This window comes from Cryptomeria japonica, chromosome 7 (assembly GCF_030272615.1).
Source record: "Cryptomeria japonica chromosome 7, Sugi_1.0, whole genome shotgun sequence".
NCBI lineage: Eukaryota > Viridiplantae > Streptophyta > Pinopsida > Cupressales > Cupressaceae > Cryptomeria > Cryptomeria japonica.
In genome coordinates, this window is record NC_081411.1 from 284,747,410 (window position 1) to 284,771,280 (window position 23,871).

Below are 23,871 nucleotides of genomic sequence, written 5' to 3' on the forward strand. Positions count from 1 at the left end.
AACCATAATCCTATCCTATTACAAGGATAAATACCACTCTCCTCACTCGTACCCTAATCTCGTGCTCATATTTTCTTGGAAATTTTATTTGCAATCCCAAGGTTGAAATTGTTAGTATGCAATAATAAATTAGAACAATTCAACAATTAGATTTAATAATTTAGAATGACCAAAAACTAATATTATTATTAAATTTAACAACTATTATGTTAAAACTTTGTAAGATTATTTGAATTTTTAGTCTAATTTTATTTACATTAAATATATTTAAATTTAATTTTTTTTTTATATTTATTAATTATCATTTCTAAAAAAAATTGTTAAACATATTTCTCAAAATTTACATAGTTTCAATCCATTTACATTATATTACCTCAAAAATAAATTATTACTAAATGGATAATAAAATTCCTTATTTAGATTCTAATACACTTGACACTTGTGACTTCAATGTTTTTAAAGCTTCACTATTCAAATTCATATTTTAATTAATCTCGTACACAAATATTTATTTTCAATGTATTGTTACTTTGTTTTATTGTGTTATAAGATTGTTTACAATGTATTATTAATTCATTCTACTAGATAATTGTTTGCAAAATTCAATATTCAATTAATATTACAAATCTACTGCAAATATTGGGCACTACATGACCCTTGTTATTAGAAAAAATAGGGTGAAAATGTAAGAATATGTGAAGGATGTTTTGATCATCATAGGTTATTAAATGGATAAAGACATTTAATCGAGTTGTTAAGTGTTAGAATTATGGTGAGATTCAAATTTGAGAGTTTGGAATGAAGACATTCCAGATTTTATTTTTTAAGTTTAGTATCACATATTTAATGTATATTTCATGTATGAGAAATACAGGGGGTTGGTGAGGAAGCTCTATGTTGTAGTAGTTAATTAAAAAGAAGGGAATAAGGTATTGATATGAACAAAATGATCAAAATGATGTATGATGAGATTAAAATCTATTATACAATCAAATGATGTGAAGTTTTTGTCAACATTCAACTCTCTATTTCTTTCTCCATCAAATAATTAATTATTTAAACTTACAAACATCACCAAATATTAAATCCTTAGATTCGCCTTCCCCAAATCTCAAGATTTGTTTCCATATCACATGAGCATGTCTATGTTCTAAGAACATGCTGAAAATAATTATGAACAATAGAATAAAGAAACATATAGAGAGATTTTTTCAATATTATAACCAATTGTAAATGCAAGGTTTGAAATTTAGACATCATATTTTATCTTTAGACATACCAATCATTTCAACTCATTAGTACTTAAATGGGCAATAAAACTAATGATATAGAATGTTGATTTACCATTACAACAAAATTTATTTTTAAATAGTATTATGAATGGTCCAACACAACTCTTATAATGTTTTCTAACATGTTCAACCTACCATGGGTGTGTTGAGGAAAATGTGACTGCCACTTTTTTTCGCTTATCGGTTGCGCTCTGCTTAGAACTGCATCACTGCGACATCTTCATGACCTATTCGTAAATTAATAGAAGTGCTTTTTGGAAAGATGCCTACGGTAAAGTGAACATCTTATCCGGTGCACTCTCGGGCGACATTAATAATTGTGACTGTGATGCTGTTGAAATACATAGTTTTGATACAAAATGAGTCACTTCTGCGTTTCTTCTATGCAAAGACCTGTTCTGCTTTTTTGATTCACAAACCACATTACCCGCTTTCCTCACAAAGTGGGTCACTTCTGCCTTTCTTCTGCGCGCTACAGAGAACACCCCTCACTTTTTTTCTATACGTTAGTCCCTCTCCCCTACCGCTTCACATCTTCACCGCCGAGGTTGGTTTCTGTATTTTTTTTTCCGTGTCCAGTTCCATCGGATCACATGGCATCTACTGCATCTACCTCTGATAGTCAGTCACACATTGAGGTTTCAAATGCTTTTGAAGAAATAGCACCACCGTCTGCATCTACTTCCGCTACATTTTCAACACCATTACAAGAGATGCCGTGGGATATATTTATTAACCATCGTGGACCAGATGTTAAAGACACGCTGGCCAGAGCTATCTACAACGCCCTTCACGCCATGGGTCTCAGAGTTTTTCTTGATTCCGAGGATCTTCACTTGGGAGACTTCTTCCCCGCAGCACTGGAAGAAGCAATGCGCAGTGCTTCCATTCATATAGCAATCTTCTCTCCCGGATATGCACAATCGTCATGGTGCCTTGCTGAGCTATCTTTTATGCTGAAATCTGGCGCACCTATTATTCCTGTCTTCTTCCATGTTCAACCTACCGATCTACGATGGGTGGCTCAAGGAAAAGGAAAGTATGTGAATGCTTTCTTGGATTATGCCAAAAAGGGTAGATACAGTTTAGAAAAGGTCCAGGAGTGGAAGACGGCACTCTACAATGCGTCATTCTATAAGGGGGAAATCATCAGTAACAAAGAGTAAGCGATCCATAATCTCTCTTCTGCATAGCTTTTATCATACATTACCTTTCATGCAATATTTCGATTTTCCATATAAATTAAAATTGTCATCATTGCTTAGGAAGGCTTCTTCTATGTTTTGAAAACCATGTTTCATATATGTCCAGTGAGGAGCAAAGGGTGTTGAAGAATATTGTAAATCGTGCATCGAAAGTAATGAAAATAGTACCATTAGAGGTAGCAAAATATGCTGTGGGTCTTGAAGAAGTTGTAGCAGATTTTGATCTGACTCTTCGCGAATCCGCAAAAGCTCATTCTAATGTCCAAATTGTGGGAATTTGGGGAATGAGTGGATCCGGAAAAACTACTCTTGCAAAAGAGCTATACAATCAGAAATGTTCATCTGTAAGAAAATCTAGTTTTCTGTTTGATGTTAGAGATGCTGCAATTAAAAACAAGTTGCATAAGAAACAGATGAAACTTCTTCAAGACCTTGGTTTTCAAGATAAATCATTTGGTAGTATAGAGCAAGGTAAAATGATTCTCTCTAACTATCTGAAAGATGTTCGTGTACTCATCATTTTGGATGATATAAGTCATGTGGATCAATTAGATACTTTACTCCCCGCAAAAGATATTCTTGGATGGGGCAGTTTGATCATTGTTACAACACAGGAAAGGGAAGTCCTCAAATGTTGGGGCATCTCTTGCATTTATAAAATGAAAACAATGAATCCATTCCATGCTAAGCAACTTTTTTGTTGGCATGCATTCTTTCAAGCCTCTGCACTGCCGGGATTCGAGGAACTTGTTGACATGTTTGTAAGTGTTTGTGATGGATTACCTTTATCTTTAAAGGTAATTGGAAGTCAGCTTGATGGTTGTTATACCAAGGATTACTGGGATGGTCTATTGAAAAAGATTTCTAGAATATTGCCCACTGATATCAGGAATAGGCTGAGGGTAAGCTATGATGCTTTAGATGAAGAAGAGAAGCAGACCTTCTTAGATGTAGCTTGCTTCTTTATAGGCCAAGATAAGATGACTGCCATTGCAGTATGGGACGGATCAGGGTTGAGTGGTCTGTACAGCTGGGAGAGGCTGGTAAATAAATGCCTAGTTGACCTAGACGACAACAATGGCATACGAATGAATGACCAACTAAGGGATTTAGCAAGGGAAATTGCAAAAAGTCAACCGCCCTACCGTGTATGGTCACCAGATCAGATTACGGGCATTCAGAAACATGCAGAGGTCTGGTTAATATTTTTCTTTTTGTGTTATCACAAATCATTACCTTGATAATAATTTTATTTGTCTCTTTATCCATTTGTATGTTTATCTGCTTTGAGTTTAAGTGTGTTGCTTTTGCTACTCTCTATCCAGGTTAGAGGAATGATACTGAATGAAGCGACAAGTGGCATGACACACAAATTTCCTCCAGGGCTTCATGGATTAAAAGTTTTTGTGGCAGGAAAAAATTATGGGAGTAATTTACATATTGTCAAATTATCAAGAGAGTTGGCATGGCTTAGCTGTAGTGGAATTACAAATAAAAATCTTCCATCATGGCTACCATTAAAAAATTTAAGAGTTTTAGAACTTTATAACTGCCAGAACATAGTAGGCTTGTGGAAGGATGGGGCAGAAGTAAGTATATGTTCTCTACAGCTACTTGCAATATTTAATTCTAATTAAATATATTTGTTTCATTTTTTCCACTCTAACAAATAACTAGCTGGCTGCAGGTTCCGTTGCAATTACGAGTGTTGATGATTGTGGGTTGCTGTAATTTGGCAAAAATCCCAAAGTCTATAGGATATCTTGAGAATTTGAAAGAGATTACCTTGTTTGATTGCAAATTGGAGAGTCTGCCAAATCAATTTTGTCGCCTTCAATCACTGGAGCACCTGCAGCTAATAAGTTGTAAAATGCTATCATCACTACCTAGCCGTTTTGGTCATCTGACAAACCTACGGCATTTAGATTTGAGCTTTTCCTATCAATCGGAAACGTTGCCCGATTCTTTTAAGCAGCTGAAGCTTCTGCAGTATCTCAATTTAATGGAGTGTAAGATGCTCACCTTAAAGTCAGACATACTGGAAAACATGACAAAGCTTGAGTATTTGAATCTTAATAGGTGTATACAGTTGGAAGAGTTGCCTTGTCACATCACAAATCAGGCTTCCTTGAATTACCTTTATTTATTGGGTACATGGATATCGAAGCTCCCAAACAACATCGGTCAACTCAGTAGGTTAAAAGTGTTGGAAATATTTCCAGATACAAGGGATATTGAAAAGCAATCTTTACCGGACTCTCTAGGGAGCCTCAATCTTTTAGAGAAATTGCGTTTAGCAAATTTAGAAGTGGAATCTTTACCAAAATCATTGAACCAGCTGTTCAATCTTCAGAACCTGCAGATAATCGATTGCCCGATCAGCGAGTTGGATTTGGGAAGGGGTCCATCTCCTTCATCTTTGTGCAACCTCAAGACATTAGATGTATCGTTCACAAAGTTGTCAAAGATTTCAATTTCTGAAGACTGCTGCCCCGGCCTTAAACTTCTTTCACTCTGGTCTATTGATTATTTAACGGAGGTCGAAGAGCTACCAACAGCACTGGAGGATCTGTATGTGGGGAGGTGCAGATTGCTTAGAAGCATCAGTGGTAATGGTGACCTAGTAAACCTTCATGAGCTGAGGATAGAAAATTGTCCAAGTTTGAACGCGCTTCCAAGTTTTCACAAATTAGCTTCTCTGGAAATATTTGATCTGATAGGTGGCAACGAAGTTGATAGGATACAAGGTTTAGAACACTGCACATCTTTGGGGAAGCTAAATTGCACATGTTTGGAGCTGCTCCATATGGAAAGTTTGGAGCATCAGCAAGGATTGAGGAGCCTGGAACTCGTAACAAAGAAGAGATTAGCAATTGAGCCTTGCATTCAAACGATTCAGGTAATAGCTATTTCCAGAAAACCATTTGTTTTCTAAAATTTTATTTCTATCTTATCACAAATGTTTGCTTTTCTCTTTGGGCAGAGATGGCCAGATCAAATAATAATATGTACGAAAGCGGTACCTGATGCAGGATCACTTTTGACTAATTCAGTCTTTCCTAATGTCTCTTACCTCCGCTCCTTTGCTAACAAGAAAATCAGGCACATGTCTATCGATCCTCCACTCGTAAGGTTGTCCCAAAAGCATTCCTCCAACGCCAATGCTTTTATGCTATGTATGCTTATAAATTGTGTCTCTACTCCTATGCCGTTGCATATTTTTTTGGGGGGTGACTTGACGATTTATTCATTTTTAGATATCTTCCCTCGAACATTTTCAACGGAGCTGAGTGAGGGTAAATGGATATGGATGGGTGTCTTCACTCAGCGTTCTAGATGCCTCACTGAACAGAATTTGTTCATATCAAATTTCTTTAGTGAATGGCAATGGTTCGATTTGAAAATGCGGAGGTTGCCGGGGTCCTACAATGATAATAATGAAATAGAGAAAGGATTTATTGTGAGGGGCGAAGAACGTATTGTCATTGAGGCTTTCCATCGTTCATTGGCACTTCTAGGTGAATAAGTGGTGGAAGCTTCCCACCTAGTAAGCGAAAAAGATATCTACCGTTGATTGTCACTTCACAGAAGTTGATTCTGCTGCTATGGAGTGATAGCATTATATGTTTGCCTCCTCCACGTCAACAGCAGAAAAATGTGAGTTCAACGGCTATTGCCTCAATATTGCCAATCTAATTGTTTTTTAGTGTTCGTTTTCAGTTTTCTCAATCTTAAAAAGATTAAAAGGATATAATTTGTTTAAAATTTAAAAAATAAGTGATTTTTTGTTAAATAATTTTAAAATAAAATTTAAATTATATATTTCTTTTAATTATGAGAGTATTGTCACGGGGCTAGATTTTCCCGTGCGGCACCGACGATCTTTTTGGTACTTGTCTGTGAGATCCAAGCACTTCCAAGAACTCGGACTACGCCTGTAAGCACTCCCAAGCTCCAGAACCTGCACACACACACTTGCACAACACGTACAAACTTGCACAACGGAATCTTTACACAATAACACAATGTTGGGGCAATAAGATAGCTTTATTGATATGAAGAATGGCCCCTGGCCCGGTCTACAAACAATTCCAACTATGTCGTTGGTCACTACCCCGAGTACTTCCCCAGCACCCGATTACAAGTTCCCGCCCCTGGATCAACGTCCACTCTTGAAACACTGGTACAACACCCTTGCACCTCGCCCCTGGCTGTAGCTTCTCACGTAAACTCCTGATCCACAAAGACCCTGTCTCCTTTGGAACTCAACCTAGCGCACCACTGACTCTCTCGTGAGCCGCGACGACTTACCCAGTACAAGACCCAGGCCCCCTCCCTGAACGGGGACTCCAAGTCACTCTGCTACTCTGCTGCTGCTCTCACTTCACCTCTTCTCTGCAATCACTCTGAACACCTTTGCTCGCTGGAATGCTGTTTTGGTCCTCCTTGGATTTCTCCACCATGAACCTTCGCCTGTGGGAAAGTAAAGCACAATGTAGATACGTTCTCTCGTGAACGGTCAGGGTACTCTGCTTCCCCCTATATAAGTTTTTCGTCCAGTTCTCACACAACTGTAGCTTGGCACTAAACATATGTCCGCCACCACAACTTCCACCTGCTGAGAATAACAAGGGACTTACAACCCCAGAAGCATACTGATCTCCCCAAGACAGCAGTCCCTTACATCCTCCCCCACTTAAAATAGGCGACGTCCTCGACGCCGGCAACACAGTCCCAGACTTATGCTGTAGAGGCCCCCAACTTTGTTTACACTTAGAAGGGGAGGCTGGAGTTCCTCTCCAAGAACTCTAAAACCTTGGCTTCATATTTCCAGAGGTTCTCAGCCTTCTCCCAAGTCGCCTCTTCTCGGGACTGGCCCTGCCAATGAACTAAGAACTCCTTCCACTTCTTGTTTCCAAATCCTCGCTCCTTTAGAGCGATCACTTCCTCCACATCTAGTCCCGGCCTGTCCTTGACAAATGCTGGTCCTCGGGTTGGTATGTTCCTGCTGTTGTCCTCTTTATCATGATGATACGGACGGAGCTGGCTGACATGGAAAACATTGTGGACTCTAAGATGTGTCGGCAACTTCAGCTTGTATGCAACTTTCCCAATCCTCCCTGTGATTGTGAATGGTCCATCAAATCCGCGACCAAGTGATGCACTCAACCCCTTAGGTGTCTTAAACTGAACGGGGTCCATCCTGAGAAAGACCTTGTCACCAACCTTAAACTCCACATTGCTCCTCCCTGAGTCTGCATAATGCTTCATTCTTTCTGCGGCCTTGACCAAGTTATGCCTTGCATGATCCACTCGATCTTGCCACTCCTTCAACCTATCTTTTGCATCCGGACAGTCCCCGACATATCCACTCAAAACAGTATGAGGAGTCAGTGGCTGTTGACCTGTAGCCAATTCAAAAGGTGAATACTGACTCGATACACTCTTCTGCATGTTGTAGCTAAACTGCGCTGGGTCCAACAACTTTGGCCAGTTGGATTGGTCCGACCAAACAAAGTGCCTCAGATAGTCCTCCAGGACCCCATTAATCCTTTCGGTCTGTCCATTTGTCTCCGGGTGATGACTCGTCGACATGAGCAACTTTGTCCCTATTAGCCTGAACATCTCCTTCCAGAAATTGCTGGTAAAGTGGGCATCCCTATCACTAATGATACTCAACGGAACACCCCAGTACTTCACAACATTCCTGAAAAAGTAGTCGGCAGCGTCCTCGGCTCTGCACGGTGCCTTGCACGGTACAAAAACAGCATACTTCGAGAACCTGTCAACCACGACCATGATACTACTATACCCGTCCACTTCTGGCAACCCTGTGATGAAGTCCATACTCACGCTTGCCCACGGTCTTACTGGTACGGGTAAGGGCTGCAACAAACCTCCCGGAGATTTAGTTACCGCCTTATCCTGTTGACATATGAGACAGCTCCTGACATACTCATCCACATCTTTCCTCATGTTCTGCCAGTAAAAGCCTCTCTCAACCAATGTGAGGGTTCTCTTCTGACCTGGATGGCCTGCCCATAGACTATCATGACATTCGTTGAGAACTTCCCTCCTCACATTCTTCCACTTTGGAAGGTAAACTCGATCCTGGGTGAACAACAACAACCCATCCTTGATGCTGAACTTCCGAGTCCTACCCTCCTTAGCCTGTTTGTACAGCTCCGCCGCCTGAAGATCCATCAGATATCCCTCCTTGATAGACTCCAACACCTCGCTAGATAGTTCCACTCGGCTAGCCTCGGGCTGTGCCTCCTGGTCCCCTTCAATAGCAACTAACTGTCCCTTCCTGCTCAGAGCATCTGCTACAACATTCTTCTTTCCTGGGTTGTAGAGAATCTCAAAATCAAACTCTGCTAAGAACTCTTGCCACCTGGCTTGCTTTGGAGTGAGCTTCGCCTGAGTCTTGAAATACGTTGAGGAAACATTGTCTGTCTTCACCACAAACTGCGTTCCCAAGAGATAGTGCCTCCAAGTTCGAAGACAATGAATGATCCCGGTCATCTCCTTCTCATGGGCAGGGTAATTCCTCTCCCTATCCTGCAACTTTCTTGACTCATAAGCCATTGGATGTCCATCTTGCATCAACACCCCTCCGACTGCAAAGTCCGAAGCATCGCTTTGAACCTCGAATGGCCTGGTGAAATCAGGCAATGCCAACACTGGCGCCGACGTGAGTCTCTCCTTGAGTGTCTCAAAGGCCGTGTGACACTTGTCTGACCACTTCCACTTTCGGTCCTTCTTTAGAAGTTCTGTTAAGGGCGCAGCACATCTAGAAAACCCTTCAACAAACCTCCTGTAGTAATTCGCCAAACCAAGAAACGACCTCACTTCATGAATATTCTGCAAGGGTTCCCAATCCCGGATTGCTCTTAGTTTCTCTGGATCTGGACGAATGAAACCTTTTCCAATGATATGCCCCAAGAAGTGCACCTCTTCCTGAGCAAACGCACATTTCTCCTTCTTGACAAAAAGCTTGTTCTCCCGGAGTAACTGAAATACTTCTGCCAAGTGTTGCTTGTGCTCCTCCATGTTCTTACTATAGACTAGTATATCATCCAAATACACCACCACAGACTTATCCAACAGAGGTCGGAACACATCGTTCATGAGTGTACAAAATGTTGCGGGTGCATTGCATAGCCCAAACGGCATCACCATGAACTCGTATGACCCATACCTGGTCACACATGCAACCTTCTCCTCATCTCCCGCCGCAATCCTCACTTGATAGTAGCCCTGCTTAAGATCAAGCTTACTGAAGACCTTTGCCCCAGACAATCGGTCAAAACAATCAGCAATAAGAGGAAGGGGATACTTATTTTTGATGGTCAACTTGTTCAGGGCCCAGAAGTCGATACATAACCTCAATGTTCCATCTTTCTTCTTCTGGAACAACACGGGCGCCCCATATGGAGAACGGGATGGCCTGATGTAACCCGCCTCAAGCAGCTCCTCCAAATGCCTCTTCAGTTCTACCATCTCGGGACCAGATAACCTGTACAGAGCCTGAGCTGGTGGCTTCGCCCCTGGTACCAATTCAATCTTGTGATCTACAGTTCTCCTCTCTGGGAGTTGAGTGGGTAGCTTGACTGGCATAGTGTCCTCAAACTCCAGAATGACTTCCTCTACTTCAGGTGGAATGGGTGTCTCCTGCACATCCTCAAGTTCATCCCAACCTCCAAGTAGCGCTGCCAAAAACATCGGTTCCTTACCATGCTTCTTAGCTGCCTTTTTCATTCCCAATGCTGAAATCATCGGAGCCTTCCTAGACTGTCGCCTCTCTATCATCTTCGCCAAGCATGTCTGCTTCGGATCTAAAAACACCAACGAATCCAGGTGAGATATCACCGCAACCTTGCCGATTTTCAAAAACTCTTGACCCAAAATCAACTCGAAATCATCCATTTCGATCACTGTCAGATCCATGCGACCCTGCCATGAGCCGACTTTCAGTGGTATGTCCCGGACAATACCATGTATCTTTTTGAATGGGGAATTCACCGCCTTGAAAGAGCATGCATCCGCTTGCACTTTCAACCCCAGATCTCTAGCTCTCTCGGCTGAGATAAAGTTGTGAGTAGCTCCTGTATCCACCATAGCCATTGTGTATTTCCCACTCAACTGGGCCTCCACGTAACACAACTTGTTGCGGTTCTCAGGTTCGGCAGCCGTTGCCTTAGGCTGCTCGGTGGCATTGACGACACTCAAACGCTGGATCACACCCATCGCTGCAATCTGACCATCTTGATCTGCTGACACCTGTGTAGAGTTCAACCTCTGCTGCTGCGGACATTCTCTCACCCAATGATCTGAGCCTCCACAGATGAAACACCCACGCCCTCTCTTGTCAGTCTTTGACTCGGCGTCTCTCGAACCTTTGCTGGAACCTTTACTAGATGAGGACTTCCCTGTCCCGCTCTGTTTACTGCTAGAAGAGTCCCCCTTTCCCTTAGACTTTCCATCATCCTTGGGTTGGAACTGCTTCTTGTCTTTCTTCGGCGGATAGGATCCACCCGAAGCACCCGGTGCCTTCGGCAAATCCTTGTAGTCAACCAGCCGATCCACGACTGAAATGGCCTCCTCGACATTTGGAACCTTCAGCTTCTGTAGCTCGTTCTGAGCCCATGGTGCCAGACCCTTCAAGAAGTGGTACAACTTGAAATCTTGATCCATATTTGGAAATTCCAACATAAGGACCCAGAAAGCTTTGATATAATCTCGGATCTTCCCTGTTTGCTTCAGGTCTGAAAGCTGTTTGAAGGAGGTCCAACTTGCATTCTCTGGCTTGAACTGCTCCTTGAGTGCGTCCCGCAACTCCTCCCATGTGTCTACCTTGACTACCGACCTACCAGCCTCCATATCTTGAAGTCTGGTCCACCACCAAAGCTTTGCTGCTCCAGTGAGGAATCCTGTGGCCGTCTCCACCTTTTCTTCGTCCGTCAATCCCCTCATGGATTTCAGGTACCTACCCATGTCAAAGAAGAAATTCTCCATGATCTTGTCGTCTCGATCACCCTCATACTTATCAGGTGGTGTCACTCTTGCACCCTTGGTAATCCCTGCTTGAGAAACACAACTCTTGACAAACTCGATCTCCCGAAGAGCCTTCTTCAACTCATCCTCGAGTCTAACTCGTTCTTGCTGTTCATGTCCATACAGGACCTGGAGATCCTTGATCTCGCCTTCAGCAACGTCCAGTCTTACCTCGGCAGCCTCTGCGCGTGCCGGCAGCTCCATCTCTTCCAAAGCCTCCAAACGTTTTCTCACTTCAAGAAGTCGCTCCTTTGTCTTGGACCTCTCAGTGACATGGATATGGCGCGAGCCCTGCTCCCCCTCTGACTCCCTGTCAGAATCCCCTGCTCTTGACCTTGGCATGACTGCTGTAAACTGAACTCCCTTTTAGTGTGCTAACTTGGGGGTATCAAAACCTTGTGCTCTGATACCAACTGTCACGGGGCTAGATTTTTCCGTGCGGCACCGACGATCTTTTTGGTACTTGTCTGTGAGATCCAAGCACTTCCAAGAACTCGGACTATGCCTGTACGCACTCCCAAGCTCTAGAACCTGCACACACACACTTGCACAACACGTACAAACTTGCACAGCGGAATCTTTACACAATAACACAATGTTGGGGCAATAAGATAGCTTTATTGATATGAAGAATGGCCCCTGGCCCGGTCTACAAACAATTCCAACTATGTCGTTGGTCACTACCCCGAGTACTTCCCCAGCACCCGATTACAAGTTCCCGCCCCTGGATCAACGTCCACTCTTGAAACACTGGTACAACACCCCTGCACCTCGCCCCTAGCTGTAGCTTCTCACGTAAACTCCTGATCCACAAAGACCCTGTCTCCTTTGGAACTCAACCTGGCGCACCACTGACTCTCTCGTGAGCCGCGACGACTTACCCAGTACAAGACCCAGGCCCCCTCCCTGAACGGGGACTCCAAGTCACTCTGCTACTTTGCTGCTGCTCTCACTTCACCTCTACTCTGCAATCACTCTGAACACCTTTGCTTGCTGGAATGCTGTTTTGGTCCTCCTTGGATTTCTCCACCATGAACCTTCGCCTGTGGGAAAGTAAAGCACAATGTAGATACGTTCTCTCGTGAACGGTCGGGGTACTGTGCTTCCCCCTATATAAGTTTTTCGTCCAGTTCTCACACAACTGTAGCTTGGCACTAAACATATGTCCGCCACCACAACTTCCACCTGCTGAGAATAACAAGGGACTTACAACCCCAGAAGCATACTGATCTCCCCGAGACAACAGCCCCTTACAAGTATATTATTGTAACAAGTAAATTTGTTTACATATAGATCATTTTAAAATATTTATTTATTTATTTAGTTTACATATAGATCATGGAGGAAACATTTTCATATGTGCAAATAATGTTAAATGTCACAATTTTGTGAAGTTGACTTATTTCTCTAGTTTTTACACATCCTTAAATACACTAAACTCCTACCTTATCCTTTTGTTTGCAAATGATTACACACTCGTTCTATTCTTGCATTTATTACATTTATATGTTCATCTATTGTCACAAGTTTTTCAGCAAATTGTTGCATTTATATGTGCAACATTATGAATTGTACAAGTTTACCAAAAAATTCTATTTCTTTCTTTGCTTACTCTTTCAATGAAATCCTTAACATTTAGATGTCTAATATTAATATTGCCAATCTTTGAGAGTGTGGGAGTGATTTTTGAGGCAAGGGAGTAGTCTTTATACTCATACTCCATCTATTCTATATTTTATGGCCTTTAATGGCGAATTCATGATGACTAGGTTAAAAGATTGAAGATGGAAATTGTGGTTGCAAACAATGAAGGCTAGTGGAAACCTTGTTCATCCTCAAATGAGAACTTTGGGCCCTACCAAACCTTTGTTGCTTAACAAGATTACAAGAACATAGTAGATGAATATATTGGGGCGTGTGAGGAAACTCGAAATTGTAATACTAAAACTTATCCTTTTCTGTAACTAATCTACCATTTTTTTGAATTGTGCTATCTTGTCCACAAAGAACCAGAAGTTGCACTTTGGTAGATGATCATCAAAAAGATTAAAATAAATGTATAATTTGAGTTGCAATGCTATTGTAAAGAGGGAGTCTACTTTGCCAACATGTCATTGACCATCCTACAAGAATCACTCTTTAGAATTAAATGTTTTACAAAAGAACGATGCAAGATGTCCATGTCCCTACAACTATGTGAACAAAAAAAAAATGTACAATCTACCTCTCAACAACTACACTAGTATTGCATGCAAATTGTCCCAAAAATAATCTCTTCCCCTCTATTAATAGAGATCCAATAGAAAACATGAGCTGCCTCATTAACCCTAGCACCCCAATTGCATTCACGTGATGTCCAAACACTTTCTATATTAACCACCATTCAACTGTCTTCCTTATTTTTTAAGGGAAAGTCAATTCTATATTCTTGATTTGTTTGCTAGGGTGAAGTGATTGCCTTCTTTCCAATGCAAGTGCCATTCTATCAAATCTCTACATAGATTTTTATGTCAAAAGGTGTTGTACGGTCATATAAGGTTGCAACGAGATTGTGTAAACAAAATCCCTTCTTGAATAAATGTGATGCATGTGCAGCCGATGATTCAAATCAGCAAGAAAGGTGAGACGTAGAAAGAAACTGATGAAGGTGTGAGAATCAAGGGACAATAATGGGTGAGTGTAACTGACCAAAGAAGAGGAGCTACGTGGTCTCTTTAAAAGAATAATGAAGCATCGAGAATGTCACATATGAATAGCGGCAGGCATTGTCACTTTGAGCAAAGAGATTTAATCATTTCGAATTAGGTATGTAGGTAGAATGTGCCAACATCCTTCCCGATGCCACCTATGTTCCTTGTAAACTACAATGAAGAATTTAAATAGGGACTATAACTGCTTTGCAGCATTTGTTAAAAGTGAAAGTCTGAGCTACCTCAAGTGGAGATTCTTAGGAGACGACCCAGAGGGTCAAGGAAAAGGGGAGGATCTCTTCCAGTTTGCAAGGTTGAATGGAATCTTGCCTATGAATGTTGCAGAAGCAGAAACAAAACCAGAACAGAACTGTGGAGGTGGCTCGAGCAGAGGCCGAAGGAGCGCGGGTCATGGCCGGGGTATCTCAGTAGGCAGAGGTCGTGGTCATCCAAAAATGCAGCTTCCGCAACCCAACTTCCCCACTTCAAGCTAGGCCTTTTCTGTTAATACTTCATTTTGCCTACTGGATACTTAATTATATCTGTATATGTTAATTTAGCTTTAAACTTTTATGCTTAAATACTCTGGTTCTAGGCAGTTAGAAATCTGCCATTATTGTTAATAGTCCATTTAATTTTCTAGACTATTAAATTTTCAAAGGCTCTGATAAAATGGTTAAACCATAAGCCTTAAAGTCTCCAACCCAAGGAGGGAATTGTGTTTTGTTGAGCTCTTTGAGAGCAGGGGTTTTTGGAATGTTATGGAACTTAGAGAATAATCTATTTATTTAACCAAAATTAATATAAATCTGGCTCTGCCTTTACTGATCAAAAAAAAAAAGTGAAAGTAAAATCATAAGTTGGTGATAGGCACCGTCGACACCATATATTTTTATTGCCCTTGGCTTATAAGAAACTCAGATCCATTTTAACTCCAATTGTCTTGATCTATGGCTTGCGGTGCTTTATCCATAAAAAGTATTATATTTATGCTTTGAGATTGGATACAAAGACGAAGAGATAATGACATATATAGAGCAATTCTCTTTTGTCTCCTCTGTGTTGATCTTCATATACATTTTATTTGGTACTCCTTATGAATGACATTTTAATCGTACGTTAGATGTCATCGCGAATATCCATCTTGATTTCAGTGACAAGTGTTTTATATAACTTAGTTCAATCTCTTCTTTATTCTCTCAGTAGATTACCCTTCTGGACCAAAAAAGGTAACCTTATTTTGGACTATTTAGCTTTGTTTGAAAAATCCGCCTTGCATTATATTTTGATGGATGTCTATACCTGGTTCTAAAGCATGGGCATTTTGGCACAGGAAGGATGCTGACAAAGGTTGTGTAATTTGGTATGACACTTGCTAATTTCATTTGCTTGAATGTTTCCAAAGAATTTTCAACATATCCATTTTGTCCTTATTTTGCAATCATTGCAATCTCTGAGCTGGCATCTCTTTGAGGTATTCTATCAAACAGTTCATGTGCCTTGTCTGTTGTTCCACATTTCACTTACATATATGTAACAAAGCACTTACAAAATCCCCACTTCCGTTATGCTTTGAAGTCCATGTCCTGTTCTAAAGCTCCTAATTTAGTGTTGATAACTGATGCTGCTCTAGCATGCAGCTAGATTAATTTAGTTAATAGTTTTTTTGTTTATTCATGCAAATAAAGCATGTACTCCAACATGCATTAATCCTTAGGAATTTTTTTTAGTTTTTTTTTTTGCCTGAGTTTTTTTTTAGTAAATAAAGCATGTTGTGCATGCACTTATTGTATTCTTAATTTAGGGAGTAGTTTGCTTTTTTAGTTTGAGAGTCTTAGTAGCTTTCCATGCAATGCTAGGAATATATTTAGAACTGCAATTATTATTATTAATTCTTCTAGGCTGCAAATTCTTTATATATACAACCTCTATGTAATTTTTTTAGTTAAGCTTCAATAAAGAAATTGGTGTGTGCAATTCCAAAAAATAGGGCACTATGTTTTTTATTCTGAATTGTGATTTCTTTTTGCAATTTATTCTTTTTGTTGTTATTGTTTGCTAATTAGCTGGTTTAGAGACGATAGGTCAGGTTCAAAATTCTACAAGTGGTATCAGAGCAGGTAAAATTGTTTTGGGTTAAAGTTTTATTGTTGGAATTTTACCAAAGTTAATCATGTCGAATTCTAACAATATGCCCGTTCCAGAATTTGATGGGAATGATTATGATTATTGGTGCATTAAGATGCTGACCTTTTTGATTGGAAAAGATTTGTGGGAGATTATTGAATCAGGTTATGAGGAGCCAGCTGATTGGAATGCCCTTACAGCCACTAACAGAATAGCAAGAAAGGAAGCAAGAAAAAAGAATGCTCAAGCTTTGTTTCACATTCAGATATCTCTTGATAAGAGCTTATTTCCAAGAATATCAGGAGCAACAACTACCAAAGATGCCTGGAAGACTTTACAAGAAGCTTACCAGGGTAGTGATCAAGTTAAAGTGGTCAAACTTCAGACATTGAAGCGAGAGTTTGAGAATTGAAGATGCAAGAAGCTGAAAGTATAAGTGATTATTGTGTTAGACTCAAAGATGTGGTCAATAAAATGGCTACACTTGGGGAAATTGTAAGTAATGAAGTTTTAATAAAAAAAAGTGTTGAGATCTTTGACACCCAGATGGAATCATGTAGCAATAATCATAGAAGAAAGCAAGCATTTGACAAAACTACAGTTTGATCAACTGGTTGGATCTCTGATGTCTCATGAAGAAAGATTGAAAGATTCTTTTGAAGGTGTAGAGAAAGTGTTTTCCTCTAAATTTTTAATCACAAAAAATGAAGATGCAAGCAGAAGTAGTGCCCAAATCAATCAAGGACAAGGTAAAGGGCAAAGCCAAAATTCTTCAAGAAGTAGAGGAAGAGGTGGCTCAAGAGGAAGTGGTGGTTTCAGAGGAAGAGGTAGAGGTAGATTTGATAAGAGAAATGTTCAATGTTACCATTCTAATAGGTATGGCCACTTTGAAAGAGAATGCAGATTGAAAGAAGGTAAAAGTGCTAACTATGCTCAAGAAAGTAGTGAGAATCCTCCTGATCACTTATTTTTATCTTATGCAAAGGGTGAAAATACTAGTAAAGATATTTGGTACCTAGATTTTGGATGCTCTAACCATATGACAGGGAATTAGAAGTTGTTCTCAATAGAGGATGGAAGTTTCAAATCCAAGATCCATCTTGGTGATGATAAATCATTGGAGGTTGCTGCCAAAGGAGCTATGGAGGTCCAAAAAAAAGAAGGTATAAAGAGTATTCATGATATTTATTATACTCCACAATTGAAGCACAATTTGTTAAGTGTTGGGCAGCTATGTGAGAAAAATTATAAAGTAGTCTTTGAGAATAAGACTTGTACTATCTATGATAAGAATATGGATAATAGGGTGATCACTGTTGTTCCTATGACAAGAAATAGGATGTTCCCCTTGAGGTTTGGTGAACATAACAACAGTTTGGCAAATATGGCTTATGAGGATTCAAGTTGGTTATGGCATTTCAGGTATGGACATTTAAATTTTTATATTTTGAAGTTTCTAACCTCACATGCATTAGTTTTTGGTTTGCCCAAGGTTGAGGAACACAAGGAGGTTTGTGAAGGTTGTGCTAAAGGAAAGCATGAAAGAGAAAAGTTTTCAAAGGGCAATGCATGGAGGGCTCATCACCCACTTCAGCTTGTTCATTCATATATATGTGGTCCTATGCAGACTAAGAGTTTGGATAAGTCATCATATTTCATCACTTTTATTGATGATTACTCACGAAATTGTTGGGTATATTTTTTGAAGGCCAAAGATGAAGCCTTGGATACATTCAAGAAGTTTAAAGCCCTTGTGGAAAATGAGAAAGGGTGCAAGATCAAATGTTTAAGGACTAATCATGGAGGAGAGTTTTTCTCAAAGGCTTTCCAAAGTTATTGTTATTTTAATGGCATCAAGAGGAAACTTACTACTGCATACACACCTCAATAGAATGGAGTAGCTAAAAGGAAGAATTGTACTATGGTTAAAATGGCAAGGTGCGTGTTACAAACCAAGGGATTGAGCAATTCTTATTGGGGAGATGCAGTTGCTACAACTGTGTACATCCTCAACTGTAGCCCCACTAGTGCACTAGAAAAGATGACTCCTTATGAAGCTTGGTATGGCAAAAGGCCTAATGTTAATCATTTCAAAGTTTTTGGTTGTTTGGCTTATGTGCATGTACCTGATCAGAATAGACAGAAGTTAGATGCAAAGAGTGAGTCATGTATTTTTATTGGGTATAGTGAGAAAAGCAAGGCTTATAGATTGTATAATCCCCTCACTAACAAGCTTATTGTCTCAAGGGATGTGATATTTGATGAATGGGGAGTTTATGGTCATAAAAAAGACCATGTTGAGAAGCCAAATTTTGTTTTGAATGATGATATAATTGTTAATATTGATCATGAGCAGCCAACTAATGTTTATGTATCCAATGGTTTAACTCCACCAAGCAACCCTTCATCAAGCTCTTTAGTACCAAGTTCAAGTCTAGCTTCTTCTCCAAGTTCTACAAGGAAGGTAAGGAAATTGAGTGATATCTACCAGAGGAGTGGAAATCAAGTACATGAAGAAAACCCAATAGGTGAGATAGTGAATTTTGCTTTATTAGCCAAGGCTGATTTTGAACCATCATGTTTTGAAGATGCATGTACTAATGAGGTTTAGGTGAAAGCCATGGAAGAAGAGATGGATTCCATTCACAGGAATGACACTTGGCAGTTAACAGAACTCCCGCATGAGAAGAAAAAGATTGGCACCAAATGGGTCTACAAGACCAAATTTAACAGTGATGGGAGTGTTGAAAGACATAAGGCAAGATTCGTTGCTAAAGGCTTCACACAAAAGTATGGAATTGATTATGAAGAGACATTTGCACCAGTAGCAAGACAAGAGACCATAAGAATATTGATTTCATTAGGAGCTCATAAGTAGTGGAGCATACATCATATGGATGTGAAAAGTGCCTTCTTGAATGGCTACTTAGAAGAGGAAGTATATGTGGAGCAGCCAGAAGGTTTTGAAGTGAAAGGAAAAGAGCAACTTGTTTACAAGTTGAAGAAGGCTTTGCATGGCCTCAAGCAAGCACCAAGAGCATGGTATGCGAAGATTGATGGATATTTTCAGAAGAATGGCCTCCAAAGAAGTAAGAGTGATCCTACCCTTTACTAAAAACAAGAAGGTATTGATATCCTCATCATAAGTTTGTATGTTGATGATCTTTTGTATATGGGTAGTAGTTCTAAGATGAAAGATGAATTCAAAGCTGCTATGATGAAAGAATTTGAGATGAAAGATCTTGGTCTGATGAAATATTTTCTAGGAATGGAGGTTTATCAAGGTAAGGATGAGATTTTCATTTGTCAAACAAAGTATGCACAAGATATGCTAAAGAAATTTAATATGACTGATTGTAACCCTGCTTCCACTCCAAGTGCTCATGGAGTTTTGTTATGTCAAGATGATGGTGCTGATTTAGTTGATGAGACAACTTACAAAAGTATTGTGGGGATCTTGATGTTTATAATCCACACGAGGTCTGATATTGCCTATTCAGTTTCACTTGTTTCAAGGTATATGACAAATCCATCTGAAATACATATGAAGGCATCCAAGAGGATTTTGAGGTATGTGAAAGGGAATTTAAGTTTTGGTATTCATTACTACTCTTCTGAAAAGTTCAATCTTGTAGGCTTTAGTGATTCAGGTTGGGGAGGTAGTATGGATGACCGTAAATCTACATCTGGAAATTTTTTTTCTTTTGGTTCTGGTTTAATTACCTGGAGCTCAAAAAAGAAAAGTATTGTTGCCCTATCATCTACAGAAGGAGAGTATGTTGCAATTACCTTAGCAGGTACACAAGCTCTTTGGCTCAGAAAAGTTTTGGAAGAAATTGGAGAAAAACAAATTCAGCCTACAGTAATTTATTGTGACAATGTGAGTGCCATCAAGTTAGCTAAGAATCCGGTTCATCACAACAGAACAAAGCATTTTGATTTGAAATATCACTTCATACGAGATTTGGTGCAAAAGAAGGATGTCGAATTGAAGCACATCAACACCCAAGATTAGCTAGCAGATATATTCACCAAAGCAGTTGCGAAAGCTCAGTTTATAGCACTACGAGATAAGATTGTGAGCCCTCTCAGCATCAAGGGGGAGTATGTTGATAACTGATGCTGCTCTAGCATGCAGATAGATTAATTTAGTTAATAGTTTTTTTTGTTTATTCATGCAAATAAAGCATGTACTCCAACATGCATTAATCCTTAGGACTTTTTTTTAGTTTAGTTTTTTGCATGAGTTTGTTTTTAGTAAATAAAGCATGCTGTGCATGCACTTATTGTATTCTTAATTTAGGGAGTAGTTTGTTTTTTTTAGTTTGAGAGCCTTAGTAGCTTTCCATGCAATGCTAGGAATATATTTAGAACTGCAATTATTATTATTAATTCTTCTAGGCTGCAAATTCTTTATATATACAACCTCTATGTAATTTTTTTAATTAAGCTTCAATAAAGAAATTGGTGTGTGCAATTCCAAAAAATAGAGCACTATGTTTTTTATTCTGAATTGTGATTTCTTTTTGCAATTTATTCTTTTTGCTATTATTGTTTGCTAATTAGCTGGTTCAGAGAGCATAGGCCAGGTTCAAAATTCTACATTTAGCACAAGCTGACAGTAGGCTGGCAAACGTAACTTGGTTGGGTTGGAGACATGTTTGATGCATTTTCTGTCGTTTTTGTATGATATAAAAATAGGATTTCTAAAAATAGAGTAAAATAGAATTTTAGTCTATGGAGCTAAATATAAAAATTCTAAAATTAGAATGAAGTTGTTAATGGTAGTGTGCATATGTGTTCTGTTCTTCTACTTGTTCAAGACCTCTATATAGACAATTTGTATTGTTTTCTTGTCACTGATCAACTAATCTTTAATTTTGTGATCAATATATTTGTAATCTCAATTTAAAAAAATATTAAATTTTAATTAACTCTTAAACAACAATTTTTATATATTTATTACTATGCAGCAATTCCTTTTTCATTCATTCTAAGCATGAGGATACCCATGTCTACTATAAGCTGTAATAATCATGTTCAATGAGGCACCGTCTGTTTCTTTCAAGTGATCAAAAACTTTTTCTCATCCACGAAACTTCCGCACTTCACATACATGTCAATAAGCTTATTATAAAAAGTTTCGCATGTTTCAAAGTCGAGTGGCTTGCGAGCGATGAAAGAGTGGACATTTTCAGTGTGCAAACAAAAATAAAAGCCAATTTTAAATCCATTAATACTGGCAGTCACTTTTCTTGTTACTAATTGCAATTCTGTGTTGGAGATTGTAATCCCAACTATAGTTAGCTCCACCTACCACCATCATAGTCAGTTATTTTCTCCTACGTCTCCATGCTCAGCTCCTCCATGTATGCAATTAGTTAGAACTACCCGTGATAACTGTCCTCCATACTTACTGTTAGCATGAGATAAACTCATGCAATTGGTTATCTGTTGTGCATGTATGTAATAGTTGTTAAACCAACTAGTTTTATATTTGATCTCCCACCATGCGTAAAAACTGTTAAGTTAGACAATTAGTCTTGAATGTGATCTCCCTGCATTCGCTGATTTCAAATCTTTTATAAATAGAGGCATTGTAATCTGTTTAAGAATTAATAAAGATTTGATTTTGTATGTTGTAGCATACGTTCAGCTATTTATTTCTGTTATTTTTATTTTTATCTATTCTTTCATATTGGTATCAGAGCTAGGATCATTAGAGTTGGCCTGGGCCATACTCCCTCATGACCCCAAGTTTGTGAGATTGTGGAAGAGCACCACCACCAAGAAAAGGAGGGTTTAAAGATTCATTCTGCTACAGAAAAGCAGAATTCAAAAAGAAGATCACAACATAGATGATAGAAGTTGCAGTTCTAGATGAAGAAGGGTGAACTAGAGCAAAGTTGAAGCTAACTATAGAAGTTTCCAATCAAAGAAGAGATCGCAGGAGATCACCACCAAGATCACATAAGATCGTTGTAGAAAAGAAAGCAGTCATTGCTGAAAGGAGAAGCCAGATAGCAATCAACTTTTTAAGCCAAGAGGATGCAGAAAGGACAAAAAGGAAGTTTGAATAGATCGCAGAAAGATTAAAGAAGAGAGCAGTTCTGAAGAACTTGTTAGCAAAGAGCATTCTGTTTCTATATAAAAGCAATATTTGAGGTCAGTAGAGCCCATTAATAGTAAGATTTCCGAGCATCCACAGTGTGACTCTAAGGGAGGTGTTGATAAAACAAATGAATAACACTTGAACCAACGATGGACTAGTTACCAAGAGGCCTAGAGCTCACGGTTAAAGCATCCCAACAACATCATGGGATTTCCTAAGTTCGATCTCTAAATTTAGAAGATTTTCAATGCAACAACATGAGTGAAAGAGACATTGAAGTCATCAACAAAGAAATTAGAGAACAAAGGAATTAGAGAATGTGGTATCATTTGTGGTAGTTTTTATTAAAGGGGAGTGTTGGAGATTGTAATCCCAACTACAGTTAGCTCCACTTGCCACCGTCATAGTCAATTATTTTATTCTCCCTCTCCGGGCTTAGCTTCTCCATGTATGCAATCAGTTAGAACTACCCGTGACAACTGCTGTTCACCCTCGTCTCCTCTGTACTTACTGTTAGCATTAAATAAACTAGTGCAATTGATTATCTATTTATTGTGCATGCATGTAACAACTGTTAAAACTGCTAGTTTTATATTTGATCTCCCATCATGCGTAAAAATTGTTAAGTTAGACAATTAGTCTTGCATGTGATCTCCCTGCATTCGGTGATCTCAAATCTTTTATAAATAGAGGCATTGTAATTTGTTTAAGAATTAATAAAGATTTGGTTTTGTATGCTGTAGCATACGTTCAGCTATTTGTTTATCTTATTTTTATTTTTATCTATTCTTTCATTCTGAAAGGAAAGCTTTTCTACGTTTTTCATGTAGCTACCTCACAGTCGACAGGTTTCCAACTTGAATGAAGAAAATATGCCCTCGTTACTTAAAGAAGCAACATTGAGTTCATCTTCTTGCTTTTTCTAATAAGTGGCAGAATGGAGGAATGTCGAGCCGTATTATGAGATTGTGGAAAAGGTTACGAGATCACTTGTTTAGGATGGAAGTAGGGAAAAATAATTTTTTAAGTCTAATTGCCCTGAAAATAAGTTTGACTGAGAAACAAATCAATATGTTCATAATGCACGAGGAAAAAAAATAAAATAGTTTCTTTTACATAAGAATCTATTTGTAATTTTTGTGCATTTAACTCAATATAATCTTTCCTTTACAATTCAGATGAAGGCCTACAAAGTGCACCAAGAAAGTATATGATATCAGTTTGTTAACACTTAAAAAAGTGTTCTATTTGTAGTGGAGATAATCAACGAGATAAAAAATGCACTTGAGTTTTATCATTGCCAAAGGACATTCTAGATCGTCTTACCAAAGGCATAGAGTATTTTGTTACTCAAGGAAATAGAATTTAATACTTTCTTGTCAAGTTCT

At 39.0% G+C, this 23,871-nt stretch overlaps 1 protein-coding gene across 3 annotated transcripts; it reads left to right on the forward strand.

Annotated features, from left to right (window-relative positions):
- Positions 1 to 1,668: 1,668 nt before the first annotated feature.
- LOC131052078 (disease resistance protein RPV1) lies at positions 1,669 to 23,660 on the forward strand. Of its 3 annotated transcripts, none has more exons than XR_009107277.2 (6): positions 1,669 to 2,454; positions 2,604 to 3,690; positions 3,823 to 4,086; positions 4,185 to 5,396; positions 5,481 to 6,154; positions 23,314 to 23,660. XR_009107277.2 is itself a non-coding variant. In XM_057986662.2 (5 exons), exons 1-5 carry the CDS (start codon positions 1,886 to 1,888, stop codon positions 6,021 to 6,023), a joined length of 3,675 nt encoding a protein of 1,224 aa, XP_057842645.2. In that variant the 5' UTR covers positions 1,669 to 1,885; the 3' UTR covers positions 6,024 to 6,220. The 3 variants fall into 3 exon arrangements, 1 of the variants encoding a protein (XP_057842645.2); XR_009107278.2 differs by lacking the exon at positions 23,314 to 23,660 and adding an exon at positions 22,080 to 23,077; XM_057986662.2 differs by lacking the exon at positions 23,314 to 23,660 and having other exon boundaries at positions 5,481 to 6,220.
- The last annotated feature ends 211 nt before the right edge of the window (positions 23,661 to 23,871 follow it).